The 15,483-nt window shown below is 56.2% G+C and overlaps 1 protein-coding gene across 2 annotated transcripts; it reads right to left on the reverse strand.

The window, feature by feature from the left end:
• Positions 1-5,158: 5,158 nt before the first annotated feature.
• Positions 5,159-14,903, reverse strand: BCL3 (BCL3 transcription coactivator). Of its 2 annotated transcripts, XM_059904099.1 has the most exons (9): positions 14,453-14,903; positions 12,578-12,731; positions 8,115-8,223; positions 7,672-7,876; positions 7,476-7,564; positions 7,187-7,264; positions 6,407-6,574; positions 5,924-6,041; positions 5,514-5,786 (listed from the first exon to the last, which is right to left on the reverse strand). In XM_059904099.1, exons 1-9 carry the CDS (start codon positions 14,706-14,708, stop codon positions 5,599-5,601), a joined length of 1,365 nt encoding a protein of 454 aa, XP_059760082.1. In that variant the 5' UTR covers positions 14,709-14,903; the 3' UTR covers positions 5,514-5,598. The 2 variants fall into 2 exon arrangements, with proteins under 2 accessions (XP_059760081.1, XP_059760082.1); XM_059904098.1 differs by having other exon boundaries at positions 5,159-6,041.
• Between the last annotated feature and the right edge of the window lie 580 nt (positions 14,904-15,483).

A 15,483-nucleotide genomic window follows, 5' to 3' on the forward strand; every position in this document is an offset into this window, starting at 1 on the left:
TCCAGAATAGGCAAATCTATAGAGACAGAAAGAATATTAGGGATTGCCTAGGGCTGAAGGAAGGGGGTTAGGGGGAAATAGGGAGTGACTACTAATGGGCAGGGGGTTTCTTTTGGGGATGAAGAAATGTTTTAAAATTGATTGTGGTGATGATTTTACAACTCTCTGAATTCACTAGAACCACTGAGTTGTACACTTTAAATAGTTGAATTGTAGGCTATATACATTATATTTAATAAAACTGTTTTTAAAAAGTGGAGGCCGGACCCCAGGGTAGCCACAAGAGGGCGCACTAAGCACAGATTTACCTCCTCCCTTGGGAACTGAGTTTCTCAGGCCCTGCCCGCAGACCCTGGCCACACCTCCGAGAATCTGGCCACGCCCCACGGTTCTGACCACACCCCAGGATATGGCCTGCCCTTCATCCAGGCCACGCCTCTGAAACTTTGCCCACACCCCCAAGACCCTGGCCACACCCCGAGACCTTAACACACCCTAAAGCCCAAGTCACACCCCAAAGCAGAGTCTGAAGCAGCAAATTCACACTCCCAACTCCCCAAGCTAGGAGCACAGATGCATGCACAGACTTAAATCCTCTTAGAAACACAGAGCCTTAAAACCATGACTTTTAATTTGCAAGCGTTCTTTTCTTTTTTGAAATCATTTTAAACTTATAGAAAAGTTGCAAGAATAGGACAAAGGTTTCTTGTATACCCTTTGCCCAGACTCATCAATCGTTAACAATTTGTCAATTTCCTTTATTATTTGCTCTCCCCCTCCCTCGAACCATTTGAGAGTGTTTCAGACATTTTACCTCTTTGCTTCTAAACACTCCGATGTGTATCTCCACATCTAAGAACATTCTCTTACACAGTCACAGTATGGTTATCAAAAGCAGGACAATTAACAGTGATACAATACTAGCATGTAACACTGCAGCCTATATTCAAATCGCCAGTTGTCCCCAAATTATCCTTCATAGCAAACCATTTTTTCCAGTCCAGGATCCAATCTGAGATCATGTGTTGCATTTAGGTTTTTGTTTGTTTGTTTGTTTGTTTTAATTTAGTTTATTTATTTTTGGCTGCGTTGGGTCTTCGTTGTTGAGCGCGGGCTTCTCTTTGTGGTAGCTTCTCTTGTTGCGGAGCACGGGCTCTAGGCGCGTGGGCTTCAGCAGTTGTGGCTCTCGGGCTCTAGAACGTGGGCTCAGTAGTTGTGGCACACGGGCTTAGTTGCTCCGTGGCATGTGGGATCTTCCCGGACCAGGGCTCAAACCCGTGTTCCCTGCATTGGCAGGCAGATTCTTAGCCACTGCGCCACAAGGGAAGTCCTGCATTTAGTTTTGATGTCTTCATATTGTCCTTCAGTCTGGTACAACCGCTCAGCCTATCTTTGTGTTTCATGAAATTGACGTTTTCAATAAATCACAAGCCACTTCTTAGCTCTTTGGTAAGATGTCTAGATTTGGGTTTGTCTGACATTTCCTTGTGATCAGATTCTGGTGGCAGGAATATTATAAAAGTGATGCTGTGTCCTTCTCAGTGCATGGTATCAGAAGGTACACGATGTTGGTCGTCCCATTCTTGGTGATGAATTCCTTCACTTGGCGAAGGTGAATTGTGGAATCTCGGACTCACCGACTCACCAGGTCAGTGTCTCCCCTTTCTGGGCCTCAGTTTCCCTTTCTGTAAAATGGAGGTGTGGCTGACTTGAGGGTCTGCTCACACACCGAACCAGCAGACGTGTTCTGTTTAGTTCTTATGCTTGTAAAAGCATTTTGGGGGGACAGCACCCACATTTAAGATTTGGCAGATTTCATGCAAGCACTTGGAAGAGATATTCTCTGACTGAGAATCTGGGTTTACTCAGGGTGGTGATAACAAGTGAAACTTTGCAACAGGGGCTGGGCCCCCGGAGAAATGCATTGAAAGTATGACTTCTGCCTCTAGAATGCAAGGACTTTCACAGATGAGAACAGTTCTTGGTGGTGGTGGTTAAGGGGGGTGTTTAATTCTGGGAGGGCTGGGGGGGATTGGGACCCTCTATATAGCCCTTCTCCCCTCTCCTTGGAGTCTTTCTTCAGGGGAAGGGGGCTGGGTGTGGAAGGACACGTGCCCAGTCCCAAGGTCAGGAAGCTGAGAGGGGGTTTCCATGTGTGGAGAAGCCAGATCCTTTGTTTTAGAGAAGTAAGTTAGCAAGGTCAGTGCCGGGTTCAGCTTTTGAACCCGGGGATAGTTTCTCACACACAAAGAGGCACATCACCCACAGTCTGGACCCACAGATACAAGGAGATCTTGACACACACTCCAGGCTGGTGATGGGGCTGGCACCTACACTCTCATCAAATCCTCATCAACCCATCAGCCCTCAGACGTGGGCATTATTCCCATTTTACAGATGCGGAAACGGAGGCTCGGGGCCTGAAGTCACCTGATGAAGGTCACATGGCTAGGGAATGGAAGGGCTGGATTCGAACTCAGTTCTAACTCCGGGGCCTGTGCTCTCAACGACACACCACCTGTTATCTTGCACCCTTTCCACACACACATGCATGTGCACACACTTAGAATAATAGGCACAACCACACACAACCTTCCTGTGAGTCAAGAGGGCCCAGCGACTATGAGCGTGGGTTTAGGAGGCAGGAGACCTGGCCTTGGACGGGCAACTTGCTCTCTCTGAGTCTCAGTTTTCCCATCTGGAATATGGGTGCCATCATGGTCAATACATGGCTGCTGATATTTGCTCCCAAATTGGTCACACAGTGTGACAGGGGACCAGACACAGCCACAAAGAATCGCAGACACCATAATGCAATGGGGAGTGGGTGAGGCTCACTCATTCTACCATCACTTCTCAGGGGTCTGCTCCGTGCCAGGCAGCGTGCTGGCTGCTGTGGGTAGGGCAGCAGGAGGAAACTGTCCTCCCAGGGCTCACAGTCTGCTGGAGAGACAGTCATTGCACATGACCTTGCTCATGTGGTGGGATTATCACGTGGGAAGTTCTCACACACAGCTGCTTGCAGGGCCCAACAGTCACCCTCTGTAGTGGGTTGAGCGGTGGCCTCCCACAAAGATATGTCCCCATGCTAACCCCCCAGAACATTTAAATGTGACCTTATTTGGAAAAAGGGTCTTTGCAGATGCACTTAAGGTTAGGATCTCAAGATGAGATCATCCTGGATTACCTGGGTGGGTTTAGGGCTAAACCCAATGACAATTGTCCTTGTAAGAGCCAGAAGAGAAGACACAGACACACAGCAGAGGAAACCATGTGAAGATGGAGGCAGAGATTGGAGAGATGCAGCCACAAGCCAAGGAATGCCAGCAGCCACCAGAAGCTGGAAGAGGCAGGGAAGGATCCTCCCCTAGAGCCTTTGGAGGGAGTGTGGCCCTGCTGACACCTTGATTTTGAACTTCTGGCTTCCAGAACTGTGAGAGAATAAATTCATTTTAAGCCATCTAGTTTGTGGCCATTTGTTACAGCAGCCCTAGGAAACCAACATGTCTTCCAAATCAGGCAGCTCTAGGGACACCATAGCCCAGAGGCAGCATCAAAAGCACTGGCACATGGTCACAAACACACACACAAAGACGCATGGCCACCTAAGTCAGGAGGGCCACGTGAACATGGGCCACCCAGTCAGAGCTGCCCCAGAAGTGCGTGTGCATGGATGTGTGTGCATGTGTGTATACACACACACACCCCTAGCCTAGACCCAACAGTGTCTCCTAGGAAGACGTTAAGGCAGTGGGCCCCACAGATACAGCATGTTGTAGAGTCACCACAGCTGAAATGTTCACAATCACCAAGACATACAAAGACCCAGAGGCCCAAGGAGGGCCCCCCAGACTGAAAAACCCACACTCAGCATCACTCAGAAACACAAACACACAGTCACGCAAGAAGACCAATAGAATGGGACCAAGGTTGCCAGCTTCTCCCAAAGGACACCCCTTTCTCCAAGGCTGGAGGCACTGGGGGCTGACATGGGGTCCAGCCCTTTCTTGGGGGTTCCAGCTTGTCCTTGCCCCGCCCCATTGTACATCCATCTTCCCTTCCCAACGGGCAAATCCCTGTAACAAATCACTTACCCATATACCCACTGTGATGTTGCTTCTCTGATCGAATAAAGACTCCCGATGATATTTACATCCTAACCCCTGGAACTCTGTGAATGTTACTTCATATGGCAAAAGGGATTTGGCAGATGTGAGGAAGTTAAGGATCTTGAGGTGGGGAGATTATCCTGGATTATCTGGGGGGAACTGGGGGAATCACAGGGTCCTCCTAAGAGGGAAACAGGAGATCAGAGTAGATGTACAGATAGAAGCAAGAAGGTGCTGTGATACAAGGAAAGGGCCATGAGCCAAGGAATGAGCCATGAGCCAAGGAATGCAGGTGGCCTCTGGGAGCTGGATAGTGCAAGGGACCAGATTCTCCTCTAGAGCTTCCAGAAGGAACCAGCTCTGCTGACACTTTGACTTTGGTCCAGTGAAGTTGATTTTGGACTTCTGACCTCCAGAACTATAAGAGAATGAATCTGTGTTGTTTTAAGCTGCTGAATTTGTGGTGCTTTGTTACCGTGGTAACAGGAAATGAATGCAAACCCTGACTGATACGTCAGAGACGCGTCCAGACAGTCAAAAATATATATGTATGTCAGCGGGCCCCTGGAGCCACTGAATAAAATGTGACACACCAAGCGAGGCAGTCACATAGAAACAATCACACGATGACCGCAGGTCTCAATGTTAGGAACACGCACAAATGCTACACGCACAGAGACCCAGAGACAACTGGCATCAGCAGTTTACCACAGGTACGCGACAGTCAGCTGTGGTACCACAGGGACCCAGAAACCACAGAATCCTTCAGAAGCACACACACACACACACATGCACACACCTAAGGTCACTATGGAATCCAACAGGGTCCTCTGGAAAGATGTCACACTTCACGTCATCCCCAGAAACAATGGCACAGTGACACAATGACAGAACATTTACAACACACCGGAAGTCCTAGAGTCGCCTACACATGTCACTGTCAGTCTCAGACTCACATGGAGTCAGCTGGATACGGCACCCAGGTGGGCACACACAGAAACACACTTCCTCCAGACCTCCTCATGAAAGAGGCCTAGCAAAGCCAGGGATATGGTACAAAAATAGTTTATTACAAAAGAAATCCAACCAAAAAGCCTAATAATTTACATTTATATCAGTGCGTGGCTACAGCCCATCTCTTCCTCCTTACTGAACTGGGTAAAGGCCAGAGGGGAGGGCCGTTCCTTGGTTCCACCAGCTCTGGGAGAGGAGAAGGAAATGAACGATTGGGTGAAGTTCCACATGGGAGACTGGTGCCTGAGAATAATAGGGTAAGAGTCCCGGGCTGGGGGTGGGGACGAGATGGGGGAATATCCGTGCTGAGAAGAGGGGGGCGGTTATGGGTAAATATATGTGCCTCTGTGCAAATCCTGGTCCAGAAGATTGGGGGGGGGGGGCAGAGTGAGATCTTCACAGTTTCCAGGAGGGCTGACCCCATAGGGCAGTGAGGTCCCTCCTCATGAGTCCGAGATCTGCCCCCCCATCCCTCTCAGCTACCTCCTGGAGCTGGGGAGGGGGGCACCGGCCGGCCAGGGGCTCGGAGGACCCCAGCATAGGGCAGGAAGGTCGGTGGAGATGAGGCAGGAAGGAAAAAATTGGGGGGAACCATGGGGAATCCAGGGGGGTCCTTGGGGGGAGACTGGGAGGGCGAGGAGGGTGGTGATGCGGACAGAAGACCTGTGGGAAGAGAAGAGAGACAAGGGGTGAGGGCAGTGAGAGGCTGGATCCAGGGAGAAGGGGGCTGGGGACCCCCACTCCTGGGTTCTGAGGGAGGGCGGAGCTGGGCTGCTGGAAGTTGGGAGCCGGTTTCTCACCATTGGAGCTGAGGCGGCTGCTGCTCTCAGGGGAGGTGGTGGCACTCCGGTCAGGGGAGGGCTCTGGCTGGCATGCAGGAGCAGGCCGTGTGGCCTTCCCTCTCAGGATGTCGATGACCTGTGGAGCGGTGGAGGGGCGGTCATCACCAGGCCACCCCTGCCCACACAGCCCTGCCTCTCTCCATCTCTCCTAGCTCACGGGGTCCCCCAGCTCAGGGAGCACCGCCTCTTTCTCAGTACGTGCAGGGGGACAAGTCACTTCCTTTCTTTGTGCCTCAGTCACTCCTTTGTCTAGAACTCACACCCACGCCCTCAGGCTCACCGGCTTGCCTCCACGCCCTGGCACAGACGCGCACACGCCCACACGCCGCATCCCCTGCACACACGTGCCCACTCACCTGTCACATCCGCGCGGACCGGCGCTCGGGCACAGACACCCCTGCAACCCCTGTAACCCCTGCCGCCACCAGCGCGCACACTCACCCGGCGGCTGCGCGCCACCATGAGCGGCGTGTCGTTGTGGCAGTTCTTGAGGCCGCTGTCGGCGCCGCTGCGGACCAGCGTGCGCACGAGCGGGAGGAGCCCGCGGCCTGACGCCGAGTGCAGCGCCGAGCTGCCCGAGTACATCTGCGCGTTCACGTTGGCGCCGTGCTGCGGGCGGGGAGGCGCGGGTCAGGACCACCGCCAGGTCCCGGTGCAGGGGGGCGGAACCCAGGGGGCGGGGCCACAGTGAGGGGCGGGGCCGGGTGTGGGGGTGGGACTCACAACCTGGGGCGGGGCCAGATCGGGGTTGGGTGATAGAAGGGTAGAAGTTGGAAACAAAGGCGGGACAGAGCGGGATTGGAGGGGCGGCGCCGAATCAACCGGAGCTGGACTCAGCAGCCCCGGCTAAAGCAGGGGCGGAGTCAGAGAAGGGAAGGGTCCAGAGTCTGGGCCTGATCGTGGACGGAGTCGGGGCGGAAGGACGGCGCGGGGACAGGGCCAAAGCCGGAAGACAGAGTCAGCAAGACTCTAGCTGGTTGGGGCCTGGGAAGTTTTGGGGCCGGAGGAGGGATGGGAGAAGACCCGGGACTAGTTCGTAGCCTGGAGGGGTGAAGTCCTAGGGTTGACAGAACGAGGCCTAGAAGGAAAGGTCGGGGCTGGAAGCGCAGCAAGAGCAAGAGCCAGAACTGGAAGGCGGCGTCGGTGGCAGGGATAGGGCGACAGCCGGTTGGTGTCAGAGGAAAGGGTGGGCGAGAGGCCACGGGCAGGGGCCTTACCCACCTGTAGCAGCAGCTGCACCATGCTAAGGCTGTTGTTTTCCACGGCGTGGATGAGTGGGGAGCGGCCACTCTTAATGTCCTGCGGCAGGGAGGGAAGGTTTTAAGCGTCTCCTAGCACTGCCCAAACAGCCGGCGGCCCGCATCCTAACCGCTTGGTCCAGCATCTCAATCCCCTTAGATTCTTCAAGCCCCACCCCACCCATTCGGGCTCTCTCCCACCCAAGCCCCGCCCCGTTGGCCCCGCCCCTCTCTGCTCCTCTTGGCCCCTCCCCCGGCCCAATCGCGCTCACCACCGCGTCGATGTCCGCGCCGTGCTCCAGCAAGAGCAGCACCGCTTCTTGGCACTCGGTGTTCACGGCCACGTGCAGGGCGGTGAGCCCTGAAGGAGAGGGAGACTCAGTTAAACCTGGGCCTGGGGCTTTGCAGCCTCAGAAGGACTTCAGGTCCTGCTGGACAGCCCCACCCCGCGCCCGAGTAGATGCCCACCGTCGTAATTGCGGGCCTCCAGGTCCATGGTGCCCCCGGCCGCGCTGTCCAGCAGGGCCCGCAGGCAGGCCGGGCTGCGGTGCTCGCAAGCTAGGTGGGCTGCCGTCTGGCCGTGGCGGTCCAGTGCCATGGGGCTGGCACCGGCCATCACCAGGAGCCGGACCACAGACGGCAAAGTGGTGATCACAGCCAGGTGTAGCGGTGTCTGGGGAACAGAGACTGTGAAGGACCCGTCCCCTGCCCTGCGTCCCAGTCCTGCCTCCCTCAGAATTCCCGAGTCCTGATTCCCAGCTGTAGTCTTGGGCAGGAAACAGAAATCTGGAGCACCTCCTCCCTCCGACTCAAGAGTCAGGGCCCCCAGCTCTTCTTCCCCTAGGAAACAGGAGTCCAGGTTCCCAGACCCCTCTTCCATTAGATCCAGGTCCCCAGGCCCCCAGCCTCACCTGCCGGAGGTTGTTGTAGATATCCAGCTCCCGGCCGCCATGCTGGAAGAGGTTGACTAGCCGATGCACAGCTGGCAGATTGCCCTGCACCACCGCAATGTGGAGTGGCCTGGGGGTGGAGGATCACAGGCGTTAGAGGCTGGTCACCTCTCACCCCCATACTCTTAGCAGTGCTAACTCCAAAATGTGCAGGATACTTTAGAAGTGTCTCTAGAATCCAACCACTGCTCCCCACCCCCACTCCCTCCATCCTGGTTCAGGCACCACCGTCTCCCCTCCTGGACCATCCCCTCCTCGCTGGCCTCCCTGCTTCCATCCTGCTCTACTGTCTGTCCCTCACATAGCAGCTAGAGGGACCCTTTTAGAACCTAAGTCAGGTCATGCCCCTTTTCTGCACAGAATCCTCAGAGTAAAGTCCTCACCATGGCCCACAGGCCCTGTGTCATCTTGCCTCCCGCTCTTCAATTCCTTTTGATATCATCTCTGTCCACTCTCCTGAGCCCACTCTGGCCACTCGCCTCCTTGGTGTTCCTCAAACATACCAAGCATGCTTGCCTCCTAGGCCTTTGCACTGGCTGTTCCCTCTGCTGGGAAGAGTCTTCCCCCCATACCTGCAGGGCTAGCTCCCCTCATTTGGGCCTCTGCTAAAATGGTACAGCAGCGGCTCCCTCCCCCTCCCCCGGCTTTATTTTCCTCCAGTTCATCACCTGACGTGGTACACTTTACTTGTTTCCTGTCTGAATCTCCCCCGATAGAATGTCAACTCCACCAGGGTAGAGCGTTTGGTGTGCTTCCATCACTGCCCAGTGCCTAGGACAGTGGCTGGTGCTGAGCAGGTGCTCCACAAACACGCTCTGAATAGATGAGTCCCCCTCAACGATCCCTGGCCATCCTTGAAGCTGATAACCACATTCCCACCCCACTCCAGGCCACAGTTTTCTCATCTGTGGAATGGGTGGGGATGAACACGATACCATCAAGGTCTCCATCAGTGGTGACTGGAGATCACGATCAGCCTCCATCCCAAGAGTATGTATGTGGAGGAAGTTTTGCCCAGAAGGGAGGTGGGACAAACTAGTCACTGTTTGGGAAGCTGGACTGCGCAACCCAGGTCCTCCCCCTTCTGGACTGAAGGACTCATTCCCTCAACTTCTGGGAAGGTTGTCAGCTCTCGGCTCTCTCTGGGAATTACCCTCCGCTGAAAAGAGCTGCTTGCCCAGGTCATGGGGGTGAGGTGGGTAGATGCCACCCAATGGCATCCAGTGACTGCTCCGTGTGGGCGTCAAAGGCCTGGGCTTCTGGCCCCAACTCTGAGGGCCACTCCAGCTGCAACATTCCCTGTGGGATAACTGAGGCCCTGATGAAACTACTACGTAGCAGCTCAAATTCTCCCTCTGCCCAGTCCTGCTTCCTCCATCTCTGTAGGCATTGATCTGGATAACACTTTTCAATAAACTTCCTGCCCACTTCCCAGGGCCCCCAACCTGGAAGAGCCATTTAGAGCTGAGAGCAATCTGGGACGACTGTATGGGGTGGGGGACATTGGCGCTGAGGGCACAAGGCTGACTGGAGGTACACAGTCCCTACAACCTTTCTTTAAAGGCCATTTTCTAGAGCAACTTCTTTCTCACCCACCACTGCTTGCTGACAGACCAGGGCGTGGCTAAGAGGGGTGAACAGCGGTTCTCCCAATTGTGGAATCTGCATCCAGAATCCAGCTCCCTAGGTACTGGAGGTAGAGAAATCCTGCAGCCCTGGGGGCTTTGCCGGGGCTGAGTAGGTCAGGGTTGCAAATTGCGTTACAAGTCTCTCTAGCTGTGCGGCTAGGTGGCCCTTTACAGCCTCGGGTTTCTCCTCCGTAAAGTATAGCCTACAAGAACGCCCATCTCCCAGGAGGAGATTATGCAGGTGTAACGCTGAACCTGGATTCTGAGCCGAGAAAGCCAAATTTAAAAAGAAATCTTGGGGGAGGGGTCGGACCTGGGCCAGGGCCCCCCTTGGGAAGGGCTCCCTCCCCTCCCTGCATCTCCCAGGACGCCCGGCCTGGGTCCCCTTCGGGGCGGGCGGGGTTAAGTGAGGGCAGAGGGAGAAAATTATTTCAGAGAAACCGTCCAGGCCTGAGTTCCCATAAACGCGCGGGCCGCAGGGGGTGGGGCGGGGCTGGAGGAAGTGGGGACGGGAGGGGCGGCCCAGCCCTCGGACTTCCAGTAACAGGTCTGCTGGGCGGGGCTCGGCTTCCTGCTCCCGGGGGAGGGAAGCCTGTCCCGTCGGGGATCTACCCCGGCCACCCAGACACCCCAACTTCCATCCTCGAATAGGGCGGAGAGGGGAGCCTAATCCAAAGCGATCTAGTTACCCTGGGGGTAAGGGCCCCAACTTCTCCAGCCAGGGGACCCCTCTGGAACTCCACCCTCCAGGGCTCCGACTCCAGCTGGCTCCCTAACCCCCACCACATCCTGGCATCCATCCCCAAGATCTCCTGGGACCCGGGAATACGGTGCCCTAACTCTTTGCGGAAACGGACTTTCCCCTTCCCTCCGAGTTCTAGATCCCCAAGCTGCCCTGCCCCCTGCTTCTTACCCGCTCAGGGGTCACGGAATGCAGTACCCCAACCTCTGCTCTCTGGGACTCAGAATGCGTTCCCCCCTCTCTTGGAGACCCAGACTTCCATCTCCCCAGTGCCTCCTGACTTCTTGGTGGCGGGGGGGGGGGGGTGGGGGTGGGGGGTGGGGGTGGCGGGGGGAGCGGAGGGGGCGGAGGGAGGTCGTCCGAATGCCCTGAGATCTTACTCCCTTGAATCCCTAGACGTCCAGCCTCCCAACCATAGCTTTGCTGCTCTGGGGACCCAGACCTAGCGTGTCCCCCCTCCCCCTCCCCCGCCTGGCCTGCGCCTGCTGCCCATTCCGGTAAAGTCTCGGCCCCAGCGGAAGGGGTTAAGGTTAGAGGGAGCGCCAGGAGGGGGAGGCTGCGAGTGAGTGACGGGTGCTGACGTGGGGGAGGCAGAGCAGCTGGGCTGCGGTCAGGTTCTGCGGGAAGGGATTTCCCCCAACAGGCAGCTGAGGCAGAAGTGTTTGCTTTGGGGGAGAGCGGGGAGGGCGGGGAGGGCGGCTGGGGCGTGGGGCTGGAGACTGGTGTGCCAGGTCGCCTCCGCACCCTGCTTTCACAGGCTGCAAACAAATCACCCCTGGGGACAGATACAAATTAAATCTATTTCACTGATGACCCCAGACGTACCCAGAGTGGGCGGGAACTAGCTTTACCGAGCCCTGTATATGTATATCTCAGGCACTTTCTCCTGCTTGGGTTCACAAGGATAAGTCCATGACAACCCTGGGAGCTCTGTTCAACCAATCAAAAGCCACTCCCATGTACTGAGCACCTACTGTGTGCCCCCCACCCCAATTCTATGCACTGTATATATGTACATCACTGCACTGAATCCTAATTGTGATTATGAGCCCGGATTTCCAGATAGGGAAACTGAGGCTCGAGGATGTGAAGTCACCCAGGAGCCAGTGGTGGAGGCCCCCCTTTCCTTGTAGAAATAGGCTTGTCCATCCCATCTCCACCTGTGGTTTCCAGTCCCCAAACCCATTCCCAGATAATCGCTTTATAGAAATCATTTCATTTCTGCCTCACAGAGACCCTCATCTTATGCTTCCTGTTATTACAGGGGGAAACTGAGGTAGAGAGGGGTGGGAAAGTGGCCGGCTGAGATTCAAACCGAGGTCGACAGAATAACAATAACCATGGTGGTCAAGTATATGGAGTGCTTACTATGTGCTAGGCCCTCCCATGCAGGATTTCTCAGCAGCTTCATGCTGCTCAGAAGCATGTCCCTCAAACGGCAGATAATAAAACCATGAGATTTGGGAAGTCAACTTAAGGGCTCGTCAAATTAATTTAGTGGGCTATGACCAGGAAACAATGATATAAGACTAGAATAGAAAATCCCAAAGTAGATCCCAAGTCGTAAGGGTGAGCGTTGTTTTGTTCTGTGCAATTTTTATTTCAAGTTTATATGTGCGTGTCTGTGCTGGGCTTAGTAAAAAGCAATAACGATAATAATACCAGTAATTAATACATATTGAACAGTCAATCTGCAAGGCTCAGTGCTAGGGGCTTAACATGTATAGTTCGTATAATAAATCGGTCAGCGAGATGTCTTCCTCATTTTGGGATTTTGATAAAACATTTGAAGCCCATTGCTCCAAAAACAGTCCTGGGAGCTAAGTGCTCTCAGGGTGCCCAATTTTTCAGAAGAGGAAACTGAGCCCCAGAGAGGGAAAGGGGCTTGCTCAGAGTCTCACACAGACAGCGGTGGAGACAGGGTTCTAACTCAGGTGCAGGTAACTTGAAAGTCTACGCTGAGTGCCCCTGTGCTGTGGTGGGTGGGTGAGGTGGGTGGAAGGTTGGTCTCCCCACTCCCTACTACCCTCCATGAATGGGGGACTGTCACTCACGTGTCTCCGTCCTCATCCGCATGGGTGGCCATGGCGATGTCAGCCGACAGGGGGTGTTCCATGGAGCACACCATGGGGTACAGGGGTGTAGGCAGGTTCAGCAGAGGAAAGGGGGAGCCCATTGTCGGGGTGGGGTACAGGGACAGTAAAGGTCCTGGGAAGAGAAAGGACATGCGTGAGACCAAGCCCACAGATCCTCAACCCACCCCCCGCCTCCCGGCCTTCACTCCTGCGTGTCACCTGCCCTTTTTCCCAGGTCCCTTTTGCATCTCCTACTGAGTCCTCAAGGCGCAAGACAAACTCCTCTACCGCATCCCTCCTCTGGGCTCCCACAGCTTCCTCCCCCACCCCCCCCAGCCCTGGACACTCTCACTGTCACTTATCTTTACTTGTGTCTGATGCCCCATCTCCCACTAGGCAGAGAGTCCCTTAAGGACTGAACCCCCATCATCACTCAGCAGGGGGACCTCAGGGCCTGTTTGCTGAGTGAATCTGTGGCTGAGGGAGGTAAGGATGGATGAAGCACTGGATGTAGGGTGTGGGGTGAATGTGTACAGAGTTTGGGGAGAGAAAGTGGTGCCAGAAACGTGTTCAGATCAAACTGTTGGAAGGGACCATGGTAGCAGGCAAATCCATATCCACCCATCACACAGATGGGGAAAACTGAGGCCCAGGTTCTCATCAGGGGAATAGGAAAAAGGAGAAGGCTGTGACAGGCCTCCTGATGCACAGCTTGAAGCTGTACTCTGAGGGGGTGGAAGGTGCAGAAACTGGGCAAAGGTCTGGAGGCACTAGACATGGGGTCTCTGCAGCTCTGGGGGTCACTCCGAGATCGTGAGGTGGGCACAGCTGTGGGAGGGGCCACCCCCTCCTGGAGGTCAAGGATGGAGACAGGATCGGGAAAATGGATTTTGGCCTTCTCTGTCATCTCCTGGTCCTTGGGGGCTCCCATTCCTGAACCCCCAAGTTTCCTGGTTCTTGCATGTCCAATACCAGGCCTTGACACCCTGAGGCCTTCTGCCCAGAGACCCCTGAATCCTTCTTCCTGGCTCTAAATCCTTGAGTCCCAGAACTCCCCAGTCCTGCCCCCAGTTCTTAGACTGAGCCCAAGCCCCCTAAGGCCACCTGACCTTGTGACCCCAGCGAAGACACTGATCACTTGCAAGCAGAACTGGGTGCTCAGAACCCCAGATCTCTGTCCTGCTGGCTCCTTAAAGAACCCTGGTATCTGGATCAGTTTCCTTGGGTCCTTGTGATCCCAGATATCAGGGTGCTCAGAACTCCAACGCTGTTCTCCTAATTCCCATCGTCTCCCGATATCTTGGTTCCCGAGATTTTGACATCCGGGGATCCTTAATATCTGTCTCCTTAGAACCCCAATCTCTGTTCCCCTGACTTCCTTTGACCCCACATATAGTTCGGGATGCCAAGAACCCCAGTTTCTTGGGTCCAAGTACTGATTCCTTATAACCCTAGATATCTGGGTTCTGAAGAGTTTATAATTCTGTGTACCTGGGGCTTGATTCCCTGAGAGCCCGTTTCTGTACTGCTGGGCACTGTCTCCTAGCTCCCTATATGTGGCACTCGGACCCTGGGCTCTACCCCTCAGGGCCCCCTGACACCCAGCCTTCCTACAACCCCGATATCTGTGTCCCAAGGCACTGCTCCCTGAAGCTCCCATATCTGCACCCCTGGGACCTCAGGCTGTGCGCCCAGCTCCCCAGGAACCCCATATCTGTGCCCTTGGGACCTTGGCTTCTGTCCCTCAGCTGCCCGAAGCCCCGTATATTACGTCGGAGCTCTGCCCCTGGCTCCGGTAGTGACCCTCTGCACTGCCTGGCCCCCACCCGGCCATGACCCGCGGAAGCCACTCACCCTGGTAGTAAATTGCTTCTGGCCGGGCCAGGCCGTGGGGGGGCGCAGGCACCGCTGGCGTGTCTGAGCCACCGCGGAGGGGATCCGGGGGGACGACGGGGCCCGCAGCGCCGCGGGGGGCGGCGGGCTCCGGGGAGGGCGCGCGCAGAGGGCGCTTGCGGAGCGGCAGCGCGGCGCCTGGGGGTCCGGCGGCCTTGGGCCGGGTACGCAGGTCCACGGGCCCCTCGTCCATGGTCCCCGCGGGGCATCGGGGCATGGGGCCGCCGGGGACGGCGGCCGAGCGGGCGGCCGGAGTGCGGCTGGGCTCGGCGGCACGGGAGGGTGGCTGCGCCGAGCGCCGGGACTTCCCCTGCCGCCGGCTGAACTGAAGGGACTTTTGTCGGCCCGGGCGGTGCAGACCGCCCGCCTCCCCGCCCCCGGCCCCCCCGGGGCCACCCGTCCGCCCCAGGGGTTTCCTGGACCCGCCGCCGCTCCCGCCGTCCCGCGGTGCAGCCTGCAGAGCGCCCCGCCCGCGCCGCGCCCCGCGCCCGCCCCCTCCCAGCCCCGCGGCGCCCGGAGCGGCCGGGCCTTGGCGGGGGGCGGGGGGGTGGGTGGGAAGAAGGCGGGGTCGCGGGTTGCGGGGTCCCCACCCCTGCGGCTGCGGGCGTCAGGCTCTGTCTCCGCGTTTTTGTCTTTCTGGCTATAGGCCTCTGTATCTCTCAGTCTGTAACTCTCTCTCTCTGACTTTCGGGTCTGGATAGATGTCTCTCTATCTCTGCGTCTCTGTTCTCAGTGTCTCTGTCTCTATCGTCTCTTTGCTTCCCTCACCATCTATCTCTCTGTCACTCGAGTGCAGTCTGCTTCTCAGCCTCTCCCCCAGGGAGGCAATTCCCTGAGGTCCTGGGGTCGCTAAGACGCGGGTTCGATTCCCGACTCCTACTTCCTCGCTGGGTGACCTTGACCAGGCACTTCCCTTCTGTGAGCCGTTTCCTCCTTTGTGGGAGCGAAAAGACGCACCCGGAGCAGGGACTACGCTCCGCAGGCGCCCAGGC

This window comes from Balaenoptera ricei, chromosome 19, assembly GCF_028023285.1.
Source record: "Balaenoptera ricei isolate mBalRic1 chromosome 19, mBalRic1.hap2, whole genome shotgun sequence".
Lineage (NCBI taxonomy): Eukaryota > Metazoa > Chordata > Mammalia > Artiodactyla > Balaenopteridae > Balaenoptera > Balaenoptera ricei.